Here is a 20,115-nt window from a genome sequence, read left to right as displayed (position 1 = left end):
ATTTATTTTATGTAAAGTGAGCGTTACAGTAGAACGCCTTTCAGCAAATGTTTGTTTTTCGACGTCAGCTTCACGTCATCACCCAACCGATTTTATTAAAATGAGACTTAAATTTTTGATTTTATCATCATGCTCATCCATTTTAACCTTCACCCTCGACTGCCAAGTTTCCCCAAGAGTAACCCCTGATTATGTGACCGACGCATTCATGCGCAACACAAAAACAAACCAGTCACGTGTTTCTACTGTCAACATCAAGTGCGCGGACTACACATATTGTCAAGGCTGTAGCTTCGTGGGACATTCCAACTGTGTGGCAACTTGGATAAAACCATATTAGAAAAACGATATTCCTATAACATGCAGATATCACTGTGTATAAAATCAATAAAACCTTGACTCGACTGCAGATATGCTTGGAAATGTGAATTTTTCATTAGTTAGATGTGATATTCTGATATGATCTGACACCAAGAGTTGTTGGGATATTCAATATTTTGTTATATTTTTCATCGAATTATTTTTTCTATTATTTTTCCTAATGTCACAAAATCCCTCCATTAAATGAGGCTGATGCCATTTTCCACGAAAGGGCATTGCCACGCAACGGTTGGTCGTTTAGTTTTTCTTCAGTTTGGCACAACAAGTTGTTGTAAAAACAAAGCATCGTTCCAACATTTCGAGAAAGAAATACGCGAATTTAGAAACTTTTGTCACTAAAAAGTTTTTTGGGGGCTGGTTCATGTATGTTGGAAACAAATTTTGAAACGAAATCTTTGCGAAAATTTTTTTGTGAAGCAAGAAATTTTATTTACTGCATGGAATTCGTACAATGATCTCAGGGCGGGCAAAATACAAAGCAAACTAACTTTAAAGTCTGAAATCACCTCAGAAATCACAATTCTGCATACATATAGCGGTTTGCATTCAAGACAATTTACACAAATTCAGTCAGTTGAATTGTCATTCACGACGCTTTATCTAATGATAACTCGGCAGTAACAGAGCGAGCAATTATTTGCTGCAGGGTATAATTATGTCCTCAGCAACGTTAAATGTTCTTGTTGAAACGACATCTCACGAACCAGGCAACCAACCCAAGCACAATAATAATCAGAAGGACGATGATTCCAACTGATATGTAAACACCATTCATATTCTGGAAACCTTCTGATTTCAACGCCTCATTTACTTCTGCATACAAACATATACAAGATAAAGTTATTCGAATATAAGTTAACATACAAAAGTGAGCTTAAATAAAAAAGAATTACTGTTTTGAAATGATCTCCGTCTACAAAGTTTTAGATATTTTCCATCAGGCAACGTTGCTTTTATAATTGATAAGCAGAATTTCTGCCAGTTGAAGATGGCTTAAACTAATTACGATAAGAATCACAATACTTTGTTCTCACCAATGCAAGATTTTTCGTCCGTCCCGAGCTGGCGGCCTTTAAAACAGGAACATTGAACAACTCCATTTTCATCGTTACAGAAATCTGAACATCCACCATTTTCCTAAAAAAAAATATTTTTCAGAACAAATTAACGAAAACATTATTCCAGAAATTAACTACTAAAAAACCCGCAGGACTTATGTGCTAAGGATTATGAAATTAACTTGAAAGATTGATTGTATATTAAGGTCCGGTACAACCAAGAGATATCTGCATTCATAGATCAGTTTTACTTTGCTAATATTTTTGTATTACAATATACCGAGGTATCTACACCTGTGCGTGCTCACTTTTTCACACAAATCCGGAGCTGAGACGAAGAATGGTCCAACTGTTAAAATCTCTTCTATATTCGGATCCACTGACCGTCGAACACGTCTTGGTGTGCAATCCTGTGAAACACATGCGAATATGCTCGGTCAGTGTGTTTGTGTTTTCCTGCAAATTTGTAGCTCTGAACCATTACGAACACCCTGAAGTGTAACCACATGTAATATAATTGGAGTGAACTTTGTATACCCAGACTGGTCGAGTTTGTGTGAACATTTTTGTCCCCTTTCCTCTGTCCCATATTGTACAAGAAAACCATGCATTACTGCGCATACAAAGACTCACCGGTTGTTGGCAGCTATCGCTGGTGTTGTCGCATAATTGCACGTAACAGTGAACGTACAGTGATTGCTCGTTCACAGACATGTTGTTCCACACAAATGAGCGAAACTTAAACGATCCGAAAGTGCTTTGGTAGTTTCTCAAAATTACAATTGAATCTTCTGATTCCATCTCGTGGACGACCTTGCAACTGCGAGTCAAAAACACTTTCCGGTTAAGTTGAAATGTTAACACAAGACTGAAGTAATAGATGAATAAAGAATAAATTTCCTCCCACGATTTATGAACAAGTTATTTTATTGTCTTTTTACCCTTCCGTGATGAGTTGATATTCCAAACCTCCTTCATCAGAACCCAAGTTGCTGACCCAGCACAATTTTAACTGAGAAAAAACATTTTAAAAATTACCATGCGCCTTGACTTGAACCCCGCGTTTTTTAACTTACGGCTAAATTGAACTTCTCACTTGTGGAAGATTCAATCTTTCCATAAATATATTCTGGAACTTCGACGATTGATTTTGTTGTGAGTAGATTGCTCATTTGCTCGTCACCAAACAACTCAAAGTTGATTGTGAAATTTCCAACTGAACTTTGAGCCGATAGAGGGATTTTCCTGTTTTGCAACAAATTGACATCAAAAATTATCACACAAAACTTTATGGCTCCTCTTTTGCTGTTACGTGTTGATTTTCTTCCAAAATATTGTAACAAATTCTATACATACAGTTGAGTTGATAATGCTCCAGAAGCAGTTTTTATATCTATGTTCAACATTTCCGGTAAAACGCACGACATTTCCCAGGATGGAGAAGTTCGCATCACAACTTTGTTGCTAAACTTGAAATTGCGAACTTGGTGTGTAAATGTGACGTTGTTTTGAGATATCTGCAATAAATATACCTGCAGCGTTAAATACTAGCAAGGTTTACGGGAAAAGTGAAGACGTAAAAGTAATATTTCAGAAAAATGTCTAAGAAACAACGTGATAAATATTTCATATTACCTCCAGAGTTGAAGGACACGCGTCCAGTTCAAATTGGAAAACAGGATTTCCAGCCGTAGCTTTACAACTTCCAGGGAGAGAATCAAGACTCGTTATTGTGTGATTTGAAATATACAATATATCTTCTCCGCTTGCTTGAAGTGAGTCCAGCCCAAGAGAATTGACTCTGAAAATAAAAGTTTTTGAAAGATTTATGACAGATATTCATTATTTTTAGTTTTATGGTCTATCATATAATTGGTACAAACTACTACGTTTGATTTCAGTTTGGTTGCAACGAAACTAACAGTAAACATAATCTACGGTCTACACAGAAAATACTTTTACCAATGTGGAAAGTACTTTACAGCTGAATGCAGAATGAATTATCATTGCTGCAAGGCATATAAAAAAAAAACTTATTCTTACTTTAAATTGAAGGATTTATTGTAACACTCCAGCACTTCCTCATCTTTTGTGCAATCTAAATTTAAAAATAAAATAGTAAGTCGTCATCAAATTTAAAAAAAGTTACAAAGTGAATATTGTTAAAATGTAGAGTGTGAACTGTATCAGACGTCATATTTCTCGTTTGTTATTTTGTGCCACGAACCCATTTCAACCCATACGGCGAGCACGCTATTCATTCGTTGCGCGTAAGACAACTAAATATCCGGCTAATCATATTTCGTGACACTTCCAGCAACACAGCTCTCTTTTCAAATGAGTCATGGATTAATCCGAACCCAAACAACCCTGTATGTATTTATTATATAAGGCCACACATCTTTGGGTAAAAAATAGTGTCATTTAGGGAAATAAGAGAGTCACATAGAGTCATTTAGAGTCATTCAGAGTTATTAAGTCAGTGATTAAGTGATACCTTTATGCATTCGATTCTGGTTTTTCTAACAGTCTATAATTCAATTCGGGGTTTCAAACAGACATAAACTTTAGTACGCGTGGTTTGTAACGTTTTATTGTAATACTCGTGCGATTGTTATTTATGTATTAAACTAACAGATTAACTTTGGGTTAGAGAGTAGCCTTTTTATCAGGAATCAGATATACGGCAGTGTTAATATTTTGTGCAGACGTTTAGTCCTACAGAACTTTGAAATTCTCTGCAATAAAGGTCTTTATTTGATAAGATAATTCCGAAAACCGGTAGAAGCCCATTTTAACAAGCCTGCCCACAATGTGGAAGACATGAGGGTCATGGTTCTGCAGAAGGTCAAGGCAACCTCAAGATCAAGACTAGCCAGAAAGACTGCGGAACCACGCCACATCGAACATTTTGACTCAATCAACCACGGTCTCAAGAAAGCCTTGGGCTTTATGGATCACCACAAGCACTAGAATACCACGAGCACAAAGTGACCAACGGTGACCACATCCTCGTGCGCGTTTCTTTCTTGTTTTTGCGCCGTTATTGGATTTTGTCACATTTGTAGAACCTGACGAAGTGAGAAATAGCTTTCGAAAGCTCGTGCGAATAAGCTTTGAAACAGTCTTTTTGTCACAAAAGTGCACTAGCAACTATACTAAAAAATGTCAACAATTCAGCCTTACTGTAAGCGCGAATTTAGTACAAACCTGAGACGATGTTGATTGACGGATGCGGAACGGTGTTGAAGACGAATGTTTGAATATTAATTCTTTGGGCTTGAAGTTTAATTATTTGATCCCCGCCAACAATTACCCCAGGATGTGAAGGCTCATCGGATAAAATCTATTCAAAAAAATGTTTCAATAAGTAAACTGTGTTTTTTTCACAGAAAAAAATACGTTCATTTGGAGAGAAAGTCTTGAAGTAAGAAGAATGCAACTTACATATAATCCGTTCGGATCTCCTCGGTTGAATCTACTGTCAACAGCAGAAGTGGTGATGGTGGTGCTGCATCCTTCTGGACTTATCACAGTATAAATACAGACTCGGTATTGTAACAAGTTCCCATTACTCGAAGGAAGAACAAGAGTTGTTGGAAGATCGTCCACGTTCAACTCCGAATCACAAGATCGCTCGTTAACTAAACAACGTAGTAAGAATATGTTAGTTTGATTCAATAGAAAAAAAACATGACAAACGATATGGTTGTGAGAGAGAGGCTGGGTTTAAATAACTGGAAAATCTTGTGTGGGAGTTGTATCGGCCGAGTGGATATTTTACAACAATTCAAAGCTGCTACAAATTCACTGCTTGTTTTTTACATTGTTACGTTGATTACCTTTTAGGAATGAAAACCCAACGTTCAAAGAACCGCCTCGTGTATTTCTGCAACTCAAATACATGGAACCGGTTTGTGATTTCAGAATTCCTGTTGATCTTCCATCACCAGTAAACGTTCCTAACAAGGTACCGCCTAGGAAGGTTCCTTGATAAACCTACAGTGAAAAAGAGCCATGCCAGACTGTAATGCAGTATAGAAAATAAAATAATAAACAGACTACTGCGGTTTCAGATCGCTGAAGCCCAAATTTTAAATTAACAAAAATCGTCATGCAAGTAAAGAACAAACGTAATGCGACACTAGAAAACACGCAAAAAAAGCATAACGAATATATTATAACATTTATATTATAATGCAATTAAATATAATTGGTGAACAGCAAACCCTGACAGTAAAGCCACTGCGAAACCACACAATTCAAAAAGTGCCAACTCAAAATGCTCAAAATTACGGCGCATTCCCAGCATGTAGCCTACTCCTACCGAACAAATATTGTTGCCAAGTGAGTTTCGCCACAAATGTATTGCAGCTACTCCCCCCCGGCCAGTTGTCAGCGCTCGGTCATAAGTTATGCACGTCGATGGGATTTGAAAAGCGGTCCGAACCCCAGTATACCTTGGTTCAAAGCAAAATGGTGCCCCTCCGCCTACGCAAAATACGATAAGTAATAAAAATCTTACCTTTGCGCAAGCAGCGTCTTTTCAAATCAAACAAGTTTTAGCGCCATTAACAACATCCACGCATGCACTTTACCTGTCATTACTTGCAGGAACAAACACAGGAGAAATACTATTTCCATTTCAGAAGATCTTTCTTAATGACAAAAAATTAATGTGTTTTACATTTTAAAATGTTTTAGAGCATCCTGCAATAAAGAGTTTCAATTTTGCGGCTATAAGCTATGCGAAACTCAACCAATTTAACACATGACTTCACACTGCAATTTCTTGTTTGATCTGCTTGTAGAAAGTGACGAAATTAAGCACGGCCAGCAACTAAGCGTGAGAATGAATTATGTGCAAACATGAATTTCAATGGTTAAATGCATGTAGTATGCAACACAAATACCTCATCAAACGGTTCCACGTGTTGGCTTCTTAACTTGGTGATACCTGCTGTAAAGTCAGACATCCACAATCTGCAGTTCAGTCTTCCTTACTGACTTACTTGCTTCCAATTTTTAAACCTAACTTACTGAGAGGCCTTGGGCTAGTTGAAGAACTGTACTTCTTTTACATGCGGTAGAAAAATTTTTATGTATACAGTACTTAACGTTGAGGAGAATAGATACAAGTTAGACGACTCCAATTTACTGTATTCCAAAGCTAATGAAGTAAAAAAAAAAATATTTTATCAAGGGTCACTAATGCAAATCGGAAATCTGATCGTGGGCAAAACAGCTCGTGTTCGAATCCCATCCGGGAATACATAAAAAAATAAACATATTTATTAAAATTAGATAAATGTCTACACCTTTTACGAAGTAATACTTTTTGACTGCACGAGAGTCCGACCCTCAGTTGGGCATGGTATATTCTGTGCGACAGCAAATTACTGCAAATCGTATGTCTTTTGAAGTAACAAACCTCTAAATTGTGTTAAATTTTGCAAATGAAATAAGGGCTTACAAACAAAATACTTTTCATAAAGTTTTTAATTTTATTCCTCAACACTATCCTGTCCCTGTCAATTGAATGTTAACACGCAAATCCAAGCCTCATCAGTTGAATGAAAACACCTCCATCGCCACCGACATCCACGTGAGTAAAAGCCACGTTCGGCAGTCGAGGCATGTAGCGTTAAGTACCAACTTATGTTTTATTCCGTCTCCTATCAATTTACCAGAGATTAATTATGTACTGGGCACTCCGCCGTAACAAATATGTGAAGCATTACGTTGAGGCGCCAAACGCCCTCAAGGCCTATACCAACGTTTGTAACGAGGCCGTGGCAGCATTGGTCAAGCGCCCGACCCATATGCCAAGAAGAAAACATGACTGGGATTCGTGCCCAGGATATCCTGGGTTCAAATCCTGGAGTGGTCAAAACAAACAAAATAAAAGAACGAGTCTGCACAACGTATATTTTGACCGAAGTTCCACCTGTCATGCGGTGTAATCTCCATGAGAAGCATAAGGGCAGTGGATCAAAGACAGGAAGCAATGTGTTTATTTTCACGCAGTTTGAACTTTGAACGCGGTTTGAACTTGTCAACAACCTGTTTTTCACTGCATCGGGATTTTGACCCAGGATATCCCGATCACGAACCCCGATCAGGTTTTCTCCTTGGTTTAATTGTTTTGGCTCTACAAGCGGAATTGGTAAAATCTTTTCTCCGTTCCTTTGGTTGTTTGTGTATTACATTTTTTAATTGTTGCCTTCCAGCTCCAATAAATTCTCGCCGCAAGACGGACAAAGTTTTTGTATTAGCACAATTTATTCACAATTCTCTGTGATAATCATTTTTAACAACAACTTCACTAATAGTTCACACTGGAATTTACGTAAGAACCGTGCGTAAATGCCTCACAAAAAAGTTGGCCACGTCGGTCTGAACGACCTAAGAAATTACAGCAAAGCCTGAGGGCAAAATGTCTCACTTATTTTTTTGGACGTTTTGAAGCCACTTTGTTAACCCGACTCACTTGACCTCTGACACCTATCAGCTCATCGGATTAAACACTTCCTAATGTAATTTTTTCTAGCGTTTAAACGAACAAACTAGTTTGGCAATAGAAAATTCTTTGCCAGACTTTTGTTTGCACTTCGACACAATCCCTGCTGTTACACAATTAGAATTCTATTCATAATGACGTAATCATGTCTTGAATACTCACAAAAGAGTATTTGCTTAGAAAACAGGGACAGCATGGTTTAATAAATCGAAATTTATTTGGCCCAGTTGGCGTCGCTGGTTATTTATTCAAATAAAATACCAGGCTTTGTAAAGCAAATGCGTTTTGTGTGTGTGTTTTTTTTCCTTTCCGAAATAGCAGTGATGTGATCGCCAGGGCTTCGTCCGCAGTTTATGGTTTTTAGATACTTCATATTTAAGCGTTTTTTTTGGCTAAAGCCTGGAAGCGATGTTCAATCGGCCACAGCAACGTAAGGAAACAGGGGAAGTAGGCTTTCGCGAAATATTCAATCTAATCGAGATAACCTAGTAAGATCGTGATGTTTTAATTATGTCACTCCAAATACTTTCGAAGAAATTCTCAAAATTTTGCACACAAAAAACATACCAGGATAAATGAGTTCCTTTAGCCACCGCCGGTTTAGAAGCGTTACAGAATTCATCGCAGCTCACTCAACTGGAACAGGAAAAGCAAGATGACGTAATCGCGTACCGTTGCACTCTTCAAACTGGCGAAAATGCTTTCCAGCAATTTATCAGGTTAGTTCCAAAGGCTGTTTGTTTACGAGGTATTGCGGTTGTCGTGGCTTGCATCCAGACTTTAAATGCTTTTACATGCTGGTTTGGATAATTCCCGAATGGTTAGTTGTATTGGAATGATATTAGTTGTGCTAATCAACTGATGACAGCAAAGTTTTATTTTGTGAAATAAAACAACGCTTTCAATGGCAGTTCGTAAAAATATGGGTAATATGCCTTATTTTGGGCAATGAAGCATTATAATTTAAAGACATATATCTGCAAATAATTTGCAAACACGTGCTCTCGTACATTCGAGGCAAAACTGCTCACCAAATGGACGTGCACTGGCGCTCCCAAGTGTTACTGTGTCAGCCGTGTTCGTTCACATACAGCATGGTGATGCGTTTTGAGAACTTGGTGGATGAGTCCAACCGACTCCTCGAGTTTCTTCTGCGAGGTCGCAACACAAACATTACATTTCCTGGAGAATCAAAACCTTTTACTCAAAGCAAAACAACTGTCGATTCCTTTCAACTCATTTCAGAAGCTAATGTGAACAGGTTGAGGGATCTATACGCTGATGATTTCTATGTTTTAAGTCATGATCCTTATCGATACAGCTGACAGCTAAAATAGTGTCAAGTTTGTTCTTTCAAAGTACATAATTTTTGATGAATAAATCTACAAACTATGGTTTGTCAAAGAATGTATGTAAAGTGTTAGAAAGCTTTAAACTTCATATTTGATTTCATGATGTTAAAAAATGCTTGATCGGTCTAATCTGCAATAAATTTGAAAAAAAATTTTCGATTGCATGATGCAGCTTCATAAATTAATTAGCAATATGCCAATGTATAATTGGTGCCATGTCAATTTGCTGCATTTCTAGATTGTAAGACATTTTGAGGTTTTCACGTTGCTGAAAATCATTGTAAATCCTGTTTCGTACAAATTGATGGCCTTTTATTTGAGTAATGACCATCCATCCTTCATTATAGCATGGTAAAACAAACACAGATAACTGATGAGACCTTACAGGTCGAAACAGTGCGTGTACACACCCTGTCTGCAGCTTTGCAATATCGAAAACCTGTCCTATAATAGACAAATCCACTTCCACTGCGTTTTCCCTTTTGCATGAGTCGTAAAGAACGGTCAAGTTTTTGTGATTTGACTTCCCTGCGATTTCTCTGATATCTACTATTCCACTTTCATAACCTACACATCACGACAAAGTTACTTTGATATTAAACTTGGCACCAAGCAAAATGTAGAGCTATGCTGTTATGATTTCCTATAGTTAAGTTCCAGCAATTAGCATGAACACTCAAGGCCACACAGTATATTACATAAACGCATTGACCGCATGGAGTTAAAGTAGGGTATGGTTTCTAGATACTCAATCATCTATGAGTGCAGTCAAAAATGTTAGTCACCTATTAAACAAGTTTTTCCAATTGTTTCTTCTGGACATGTGCACTTGTATCCGTTTTCCGTTACAAAGTAAGCCTTCGACGTCGTTTAGCTGATAGTTTCAATTATTACAATTTGGTTTAATACACGCACCAAACACGGCGTCGTATGACAGAATAGTTTCTGTATTTCCCCAGCTAACTTCACCATCCGTCCTCGAACCCGAAATAGCCACGGATAAATATCAAGGTTATTGGATTTGTAGGTCGCCTGGTGACTCCCGCTTGGTGAAACTCTTGTGATGACGTCACGGGCAGCCCAGAAAAGCATCGTTTGCAGGAAATGTTGATTGTTAGGTCGTACGACTCCTCGTAGATGTAATGTGCTGGCAACCAGGAGGTATCGCTAAGTGTTGGTTCTAGAACAAAACGCGCTTTTATGCATAATTTCCTGTCAAAACGCGAGGAGACATCTAATGGTTGTCAGGGGAAGATATACAGTCAAAGTATTTTTTGGATTTTTTTTTACATTCTATGTGAAGATAATCACCCAAAAGTACTTCTGTTTTGTTTATTGAAATAGTTACAAGATTGGGTTCGAAAAATTCGTAGGTGTCTGATTTTGGCCAACCTACAGAAAGAAACTTTAGCTTGTATTCTTACTCTGAATGCAGTTTGTCCCAGTAAATTGTGGCGTACAACGACAATAATAGGAATTTTCAACATTAACGCAAGATCCACCGTTAGCACAGGGGTGTGATGAACAAACCAATAAACCTAAAATGAACAACAAAACGTAGTTCATTAATTTTTACAGCTTTTTTTAACTTTAACGATCCGCACAAAGCGTCACAAAACTGAAACTTTCTTAATCCATTGCCGCTAGTCCCATGATAAAAGCAAAAAAGAGGATTAAGGAAAAAAAACATTAATCCATGTGCGAATTATCAACATTCACAATTACAACTAGTTGTGTAATATGTTAATATTAGACAAATTGTTAACTATAATACACATACTCTTTACTCACGTGTTTCGCAGTATCTTCCGGTGTATTTTGGTGGACAATCGCACGCATGCCTCGCCACAGTATTGCTGCAATCATACATTGTTCTTGAACGCCCAAGGTTCTGCCAATGTTCCAAAACACAACTTTATTACCGATTTGTTTAGACCAGGGGTTCTTAACCTGGGGTCCATGAACCCCTAAGGGGTCCGAGAAGATGCATTTAGGGGTTCATGAAACGAAATACAATTATTCCAAAAATCCACGGATTTTCCTCTGCCCATAAGGTTTCGCTGTCCACGAATTTAAATTTTTCGACATTTGCAATGTGTTTCTTGCAAAGGGGTCCATAGCTTTTCAAAGAATGTTTTAGGGGTTCGTGATCCAAAAAAGGTTAAGAAACACTGGTTTAGACTTTGAATGTCAGTAGGTATTTTATAGCGGTTACGATGGTTGCGAGAGATTAGAGCAAACCACACACTTAAACCTTCGAAGTTTTCCTTTCAAGGAAACGTGGATTGTTATTCACTGTGAGGCTGGACAACACAAAATAATAACGGTCTCGTAGCGTGTTTGAGTGGTGGCGAAACACCGCACCAAGTGTTAATGCTTACACTACCGTATAAAACAAACCTTATTTCCGCAAAAAACGTTCTTAACAAAAGCTGCTTTCCAGTAAAGGGGTAAATTGAATTCACCCAAATTGATTAATAATGTTCTCAGATTAACTGTTATTCTCCAACGAGTAATTTCAATCCCGCTAATTCCGTAGAAAGTATTCGTTTTTTCCAATATAATTACATCGGCACTAGCAGCAGGATCAAGTTTGCAAGATGGATTCTCAATTTTTATTTTCCTGTCCAACAGATCCCACACACCCACCAAGACACTGTGATTAACTTCCATGTATCCTACAAACGTAAATATTGTCTCAAAAATTTTGATTGGATACATTTGTACATTAAATGTAATCATTTTAACGCAGTAATGTCTCATGTAATGACATGATTGACAGGATCGCCCCACTGCGCAGGTCTGTACTTGGCGATCACAGCAGTGGGGCAATGATACGTGGTTGAGATCCCCTAAGTATATGTGAAGGTTGCCTGGCAAGTCGTACGCTTGCGCACCAGTGTACCTTGGCCACAACATACCCTGTGAAACCACTGAGCTCCTGTAGCTTAATTGGTAGAGCGTTGGGTCTGGTTGGCTCAGCGTCGTGAGTTCAAACTTCACCGGGAGCTTGATTTTTCAGACCGACTTGTAAGTCAAAAGTGGCTGATCCATGCAGCTAGGGGCTGCAATGCCCAGGCTGCGAAACCTTTAGACCTCATGATCATTTTAACATCCCTTTTTGAAACAATTTACTGGGTATTCTGAACACTCGTTGCGCATGTGATGTGGTCAAAATTTTCCACCGACACACAAAAATTACACACATGCATTTGCCAAAACAATCCATTGTTTATTTGTAACATAACTTTTCAATACGGATTAACCGGGTAGTTTTCTATGTTTAGCTTGAATGTGATGCAAATGTTCAAGGCAAATTTGGAAGATCAATTACGGTTATAACAGTGGCGTCCTGTATATCCGCCTGCGCACTTGCAAAAGTATCCAACAATCAGTTCGATGCATTCTCCGTTGTAGCAAGGTCGATATATACAATGGACAAGACCTAGACGAAAAAACAGTGGCACATTTTTTATGTATTTCAGCATTACAGCCTTCAATGTTGTTAAAAACGTGTGACCAATTTTTGGGAAAAACCGTGAACGATTTGTTCACTGCATTCAAACTGCATGTCTGTAATGAACGTCCGGAAATTGCTCGTTCGTTGATCGGCTAATTACCTGCTTCAAGTAAGTTGAAAAGTGCAAACTTACGAGTTTGACAGAACTCCCCCTGGAATTGTCGGCTGCATTGGCACTGGCGACCATCCGCGTTGTTGGTGCAGGTGGAATTGTTTAAACAGGGATTTTCCAGCAATTCTGGAGAGTCTGAATTTAGTGCAATCGTTTGCATAAGAATGGAGGAAAATTAGAAACAGGTGCGGTTATGGCCAATGTTAACAAATCAATAGTCTTGGAAAATTTATAATGAGATTATTTTAAACAAATTTATTCTTTGATTGGCATACACGATAATGGTTGCATTTTTAATGTTTATTTGAAAACTTCTTTTAACGTTTATTTAAAAACCTCTTGGAATTTCAAAAATTTACCATAAAATGCAGTCCATTTCATTTCCACTTCTCCCTGGCCCCAACCCTTGTTGGGCCAATCTACTCTTTTAATTATTGCACGAAATCCCCATGGAAAAATCGTTGCTATGCTGACGTTAAATTTGTCGGGGTACTCTCGTTCACCATATGCCCGCGCAGTAACTTTCCTGGCCAAGCCTCCGCGACATTTGTCATACGCTACGTCAACAGTTTTGTCATACGGAGGACCGTTTGGATTGCTGCCAACGTGAAACCGTCCAGAAAACCTTGAAACTGCAAATAAAAGAATAAAAATCACAAAATTTTAATTTTTTAATAACTTGCGAGGCAGCTTCGAAATGTTGTTCTAAAAAAAAACACAATATTATGTTTTCATGGGTAATTTAAAAGTGATTTTTATTGACCAACCATGTTCGCAGTGAATGCCGCTAGTGCCTTCAGGACAAGTGCAGTTGTAGCCAGTTTCATTTTCCTCACACGTACCAGTGTTGCACGGATTCGGGTAACAAAATTTAAGCTCTACACAAAATAAAAATAGACAACCGTCAAAGTCAAATGTAGGAAATTCCTAAAACACGATTTCTTGATTTTAAAAGTAAAATTGGTTGTACGGAATGACCGGCATATTATAGGTTTCATTAACAAAAAATGACAAAGTTTCTAAAAACGTTTATACTCATACCACAGAACATGAAATAAAGAAATTTTTTCCCACTTTCAGATACGCAGTTGATAAACCTTTCATGTAAATTCTTTTTACAGCACACACGTTCGTGACACCATGTCTTTCCAACGCGTCTGACACGCGTTGAAGTTTCAGACACATTTTCGGAACGTGACAGAGGTTTTGGCAAATGACGTAACGCTTTACACAAAAACACCAACCTTTCTCGCATAACCTTCCACCATATCCACGATTACAATAACATATTCTATCCTGTTTGGCACTGCTCACACAATCATACGAGTTCAGACAGGGGCTGTTGTCGTAGTTTCGTTTATCTGCCAAAAGACAAAATTAATTACACACATGATGACTTAAACTTAATTTCCGAAATAGGACGACATTGTAAAAAAAGGTTTGGGGTTTGATTCATGTTGTAATGATCAAATAGTAATCAAATCAGTCAATTACAAGAAACCACCAATCAATGACATGATTTTTACACTGAAATTTGAATTACAATGACTACAGTCTGCCAGGAATGTACCCATCTTCGAGACTTACCGAAGTTGGCCACAAAGTGAAATTTGATCCTTTGAGTCCAATCACCTCCTGGAATGTCGGTTCTCTTCACCATAGCACGAAAACCCCATATGTGGACGCCCATGATAGTGTGGTTAAAGGTATCAGGCAAATCACTTGAACCGCGAACTGTAGCATTAATCGAGGTGGCTGTTTGGTTGTAACAGTTGGAAAAAACTACTTGGAACACGTGTCCATACGGCGGCCCAGTTGCATGGAATGCGTTGATGTCGACAGAGGATCTCACTCCTGGTGCTATGTACAGGTAAAAAAGTTAGACATAGATAATTATGACGAGCACCAATTGGATTTACTCTCATTTGAAATTGTTATGAGTAGCGGGTGGTTTGTTGTGTTTGAAGTACACCTTTTTACGTGTAGAACAATGAGGTTGAAATTCTGGGCCAAAAATGTAGTCAACAAAAAACAAACTTTGCAACAAAATATAGACGTATGCTGACGAACACGCGGCACTGGCATGATATTATAACTGAAAGTTTACAGTATACACAAATGTTTAAACTGTGTTTACCTGATTTATTTTTTTCGCAAGGCTTATCAAGCAAATCAATTAATCAGTTGAATCATATACATCTTGTAAAGCAACGCATGGGCTAGCGTATATAAAAATCTTAGTGAACACATGTAAATTTAAGGTAGCATTATATAATTGTAAAAACTGCTCACGAAATTGACATCTGCTTCCACTAAAGTACAAGGTGCACAAACACTTATAGGAACCCTTCGTCGGAACGCACGTCCCTCCATTCAAACAGGGCGACGACACACAATGTGTAAGTTCTGCAACATGCAAGCAACCGATGCAAACACAAAGCACAACTCAAAAATAATATTTACTTGTTTCGCATACTCTTCCTGTTCTCAAAAAGGGACAATCGCAGACACTTCCAGCATTGGTGTTACGACAAGTTCCTCCGTATTGGCATGGATTGTGGTCCATGTACACTAAGTCTGCCAAATACAGCACAAATCAAGTGCTAGCGTATTAGTATTATCTACTTAACACAGCAGAACTGGGGCTTACTGAATATTGCTCGCCATTGAATAGAGATGGAACTTGTGTTTTCAGGGACGTTACGCCAAACTCCAATGGTAAACCCCCACTGGAATATTTCCAATACTTTAGCAGTGACATTGGCTGAAGTGTTGTTTGCCACTGATAGTTGAATTTCGAGAGGAGCTTCTTTTTTGCAGGAAGAATAAGGAACAATTGCTGTTACATTATTTGACAACCCTTCAAGCAATACGTCCGCCTGGCCTTCTTTGATCCCTAAAACGTAAGACAGAATTGGGTGAAACCAAAAAATTAGATGTGATTCACGCTTCATTTTGCAAGTGTTGCCAATGGCTACAAAAAAACACGCAATCTCTTTGGTAGCTGAGCTGTAAAAGGTCCATGTACAACGTATTACAAACCGTTTGTGCAATCCTTTCCGGTCAGTCCCGAAGCAGTACAATTACATGCGTAGTCGTTTGCCAGCTCTGTGCAACGTCCACCGTACCGACAAGGATTTGGATAACAGAAAACCAAACCTGCATAAATACGACAACTAACAGTGAATCTTAAAAACTGTTTATACCTTTTACTCATGTCACGATAAACAAGCATATTTTATTAAGATTATGCAGATTGAACAACATTTCTATGAAATATGATTTTATTAGAAACACTACAATATTTAGCTGAAAAGATTCTGACGTTTTTCGCATAACTTTCCAACGTATTGACGTGAACAGTGACATGTTCTTCCACCAGCATGATTTGAACAGTAAGCACTTGTGTAACATGGATTCTGTCTGAACTTGGAATTTCCTTGATAAGAAAATGCAAATTTAGATCACTAGTAGAATATTGACTTTAATGGCCGTTCATTATTTTGTCAAATGGCTTAAAAGTTATGTGCATACAAATATCACGTAAGTTATCTTTTCAATTTCAATTTTTGCACAGTATTTATAACTGGGAAGTTTTCGCAGCATCCAGTTATACTTGAAGTGGGAAATTAACAAACAAAGGTAGGCTAAAATTATAAATAGCTAATCTACTGCATGAAGAAGTCTATAAACGCGGGACCAGATTCAGAAAGATCTTTCTGGTCCAAATTAGAATTTTATGCTAAACAAATATAGTCATGCCAATTTCGAGAAATTGGGCACTTTTTAACTGTGAGGTCCCTTTTGCAAGCAGTGTTCGTGGATTTAAATCCATGAAAGGTGCCAAGTACCGACGTAACTATTGTGTTAAACTTAAACCATATCAAACTCACTAAAATATGCTTTCCATTTGACGTAAACGTTTCTCTGGCCCCACTGCTGGTCATTGGAATCAGTCTTGTTCACCATAACTCGGAATCCCCAAGGAAAAATTTCCAACACAGAACCTTCAAATGTATCAGGATATCGTCTTTTTCCCCTGACTTTTACTTTAACTCTCCTCGCCGTTCCGTTGTAGCATCTTCTGTATGCGATCTCCACAACTTTCGGTTTGGAGGTCGGATTCGGTCCAAGTTTGTGTGTTCCTTTAATCCACGCTAAAAAGATCACACTTTACGCATCACGTTGCATTGCTTAGTATAACATGTGGCAACAATTGTAACTTGAATTAGCTAAAGACGAAAGGATCGGACAAAATTTCACATGGAAACAAAACTATCTTTCGATAAGCAATGTGCCAATAATATGAATTGTGTATAAGCTGCAGACAGATGGCCACGGCACTATTGGTTGAGCTTTGCTTGGTCATAGTGTTTCCACCTTGTTTTCTCCGTAAGGTTGCACCTAGTTTGGTGCCCAACGGATGACGGTGATTGTATAGTCACCACAAAATGGAAGTCTTTGCTTGGCCGTTTGGTCAGCAAAGTCGTCTGAAAGTCACACCAGCTGCACTGATGAGACCTTTTAGGTCGAAACAGTGGCCATCTGTCTGCAGCTTATACACAAAACTATCTTTCGTCCTAAAGACTTACAGCGAATAAAGTCACTTTTACTTCGCGCTATTACAAATAAAGTAATCTATAGGACTACTTGCAGTAGACATAGTTTTTTATTCAAGAACTAAACAATATCACAAATTTTCAGCGTTATAGAAAGTGTCGGTTACACATGTTAAGACTTGCCTCGTTTACATTCCAACTCGTCAATCTTGCAAACCGCCAACAGCAAAATGAAAACCGCAAAACGTGACATTCTTGACATTTGCCGGCGCTACAACGCAGTTGCATGAACTGAATCGCGCCGAAGCGCAATAACTTATCAAAAACTTTCTTTTTTTCCTTGATTTTTCGCTTGAATAGGTAAATTCCGTTGTGTCACGCTTCGCCAAATTTTTCATGTATCAAAGAAACGCACAACTTTAAGCCCACTACAGCACTTTCTCTAATATGTCAGCCATTTTTGTTATATTAGCAATCATTGTTCATGATATTTTTGCTGTAAGCTATCTTTTCCGCCCCATCAACCTTAGAAGATGTTATTCTCCATACAATTTGCCTGGCTTACCAATGCAATAAAAAATTACAATTATCGCTGCTCCTGAGTCAACCCAACTTTGAAATGGCAAAATTACAAAACTATGTTTATTACAGAAAACCAGGTCATACACATATCAGCAAGTAACGAACAATTTGCAGTTTCGCCCAGATGTAGGCGGTATATAACTTGTACCACAATAAGCCAAGCGAATGCTCATTTTCGCCCGCTGTATCTATATGGATCATGACCTAAAACATAGAAATCATCAGCGTATAGATCCCTCAATCTGTTTACATCAGCTTCTGAAATGAGTTGAAGAGCATCGACAGTTGTTTTGCTTTGAGTAAAAGGTTTTGATTCGCCAGGAAATGTAAAGTTTGTGTTGCGACCTCGCTGAACAAACTCGAGGAGTCGGTTGGACTCATCCACCAAGTTCTCAAAACGCATCACCATGCTGTATGTGAACGAACACGGCTGACACAGTAACAATTGAGGGCGCCAATGCACGTCCATCTTGTTTTCGTTCTTGCCTCGTTCATAGGTAAGCACTTGCCTGTGAAAAAAAACGAAAGCTATTGTGCATTTAAACGATATGTAGTAGTACTGCATTTAAGGAATATTTTACCCGACACATGTACATACATTGCGCACTAAATTTGTGATAAGTGTCTGAAGTAACGAATGAGGTTTTAGTCCATTATTTGTTCACAAAAAAAGTGGGAAGCTTCTGAAAGTGTGATTTACGAGAAATACGACAGTAAATAAGTGTTTGACAAAACCCTGCAGAAAATATTTCGAATGAAGAAAATGTTCCTGCTACAGTTTTATTCCAAAAGGGACCAGCAGTTTGCAAAAATTATTATACGTGATATGAACAGTTGTTTTTATTTTTCGTAACATTTACCTGACAAATTGCTGAAAAGAAACTTCTCCCGTTTGTAATACGTGACGATATCTCATGACGTCATCTTGTTCATGCTCGTTGAGTTTCAAAAACTGTGGAGAGCTCTTTAGCGCCTCCAAACCTCCTGTGGCCACGGGAATACTGTCACAGACAAAGCAAAGACAACCATCAGCACTTTAGAATATTAAAAGAACCGTTTTTACTTTCGGCCAATACTTGTGTCAACATCGTACAATGATGGCATTTGCTGTTGAAGTGACGTCATACTCTCCGAGATACTTACAAAAACGGAAGTCGGCGAAAACAAATTTAACTTTACATTTCATGATGCGATTTATCAAAATAATAATATAGCAGAATCACACAAAGCTTAAGGCAATGAAAACTAAGAAACATGCAACGAGAATTGAGTTCCGCATTAAAATTACCATTTCCACTAATACAGAGATATTGTCTCAACCACAGCATCTGTGACGTAACGGCACATTCAACTATCAATTCACACTGGCTTATCATTATTGCCAGATATAAGTACACAATTTACAAGTTACTGTAAACTGGTGCACTTTTCGTCCCCCGTACATGTTACATATTTAGTTTTCTTAATTTTTTGGTTCAAAGGACGTTTTGTTTTGTTGGGTTTAGTGTAGAAAATTCTGCAGCATATTCCAAAATTTGTAGCGGCAAAGGTTTGAAATAGCCTGATTTACATAATACGGATTTTAACTTCTTCAAGAGGATTTTAAAACACATTTCTATTCAATGCACATAACGATGTTTTGGTCACCTGATGCCATGCAGAAAGTCTGCAGCCTGTTTTTTAGCCATTGGAATGCCGACGTTGCGTCGATACCACGTCATGTCCGATCGGTTGGTGAACTTGTTGAAATAAGCTGATACCAGACGCTCGAAGGGGTGTCTGGTTATCATAAAAGTTGTGTAATCCGCCACCATCTTCCTCACCTCAAACTCTGACAACCTGTGATGTAACACACACAAATAAAATGCGAAAATTTTCATTTTTACGTTTTGTTCTTTGCTACAACGACATCTACACAACATGTAAATTTAACACATTTAGATGTCAGCTGAAACCGATATCACGTTCTTTGGATGTACATGCGTACATCAGTATATCGCTCACTACGTATCAATCAGGTTTCAATTTCAA

General features: G+C 38.1%; 2 protein-coding genes across 2 annotated transcripts; both read right to left on the bottom strand.

Moving 5' to 3' along the window:
• Positions 1 to 12,582: 12,582 nt before the first annotated feature.
• Positions 12,583 to 17,769, bottom strand: LOC145901360 (uncharacterized). Its single transcript, XM_082989011.1, has 13 exons — positions 17,686 to 17,769; positions 16,837 to 17,100; positions 16,269 to 16,382; positions 15,986 to 16,102; positions 15,594 to 15,839; positions 15,407 to 15,520; positions 15,236 to 15,349; positions 14,531 to 14,803; positions 14,188 to 14,304; positions 13,711 to 13,821; positions 13,303 to 13,575; positions 12,965 to 13,078; positions 12,583 to 12,756 (listed from the first exon to the last, which is right to left on the bottom strand). Exons 1-13 carry the CDS (start codon positions 17,762 to 17,764, stop codon positions 12,638 to 12,640), a joined length of 2,055 nt encoding a protein of 684 aa, XP_082845137.1. The 5' UTR covers positions 17,765 to 17,769; the 3' UTR covers positions 12,583 to 12,637.
• A 484-nt stretch (positions 17,770 to 18,253) lies between these two features.
• Positions 18,254 to 19,898, bottom strand: LOC145903005 (carbohydrate sulfotransferase 11-like). Its single transcript, XM_082991098.1, has 3 exons — positions 19,732 to 19,898; positions 18,945 to 19,085; positions 18,254 to 18,593 (listed from the first exon to the last, which is right to left on the bottom strand). Exons 1-3 carry the CDS (start codon positions 19,896 to 19,898, stop codon positions 18,254 to 18,256), a joined length of 648 nt encoding a protein of 215 aa, XP_082847224.1.
• Positions 19,899 to 20,115: the final 217 nt, after the last annotated feature.

The sequence above is a fragment of the Ascidia mentula genome, chromosome 5, assembly GCF_947561715.1.
Source record: "Ascidia mentula chromosome 5, kaAscMent1.1, whole genome shotgun sequence".
Taxonomy (NCBI): domain Eukaryota; kingdom Metazoa; phylum Chordata; class Ascidiacea; order Phlebobranchia; family Ascidiidae; genus Ascidia; species Ascidia mentula.
This window is presented reverse-complemented; position numbering and strand designations above follow the sequence as displayed.

Bases quoted from the DNA above. Each gene is read 5' to 3' on its own strand.
- LOC145903005 (XM_082991098.1), bottom strand. From the start codon at position 19,898: ATGGTGGCGGATTACACAACTTTTATGATAACCAGACACCCCTTCGAG. The intron at 19,086-19,731 runs GTGACCAAAACA...TGTCTGTGACAG, and splicing joins GACTTTCTGCATGGCATCAG to TATTCCCGTGGCCACAGGAG. The intron at 18,594-18,944 runs GTAAATGTTACG...TTTTTTTCACAG, and splicing joins TCTTTTCAGCAATTTGTCAG to GCAAGTGCTTACCTATGAAC.
- LOC145901360 (XM_082989011.1), bottom strand. From the start codon at position 17,764: ATGTCAAGAATGTCACGTTTTGCGGTTTTCATTTTGCTGTTGGCGGTT. The intron at 15,350-15,406 runs GTAAATATTATT...TGCATGTTGCAG, and splicing joins AGGAAGAGTATGCGAAACAA to AACTTACACATTGTGTGTCG. The intron at 14,804-15,235 runs GTGAGCAGTTTT...ACCTGTACATAG, and splicing joins TGGAAGCAGATGTCAATTTC to CACCAGGAGTGAGATCCTCT.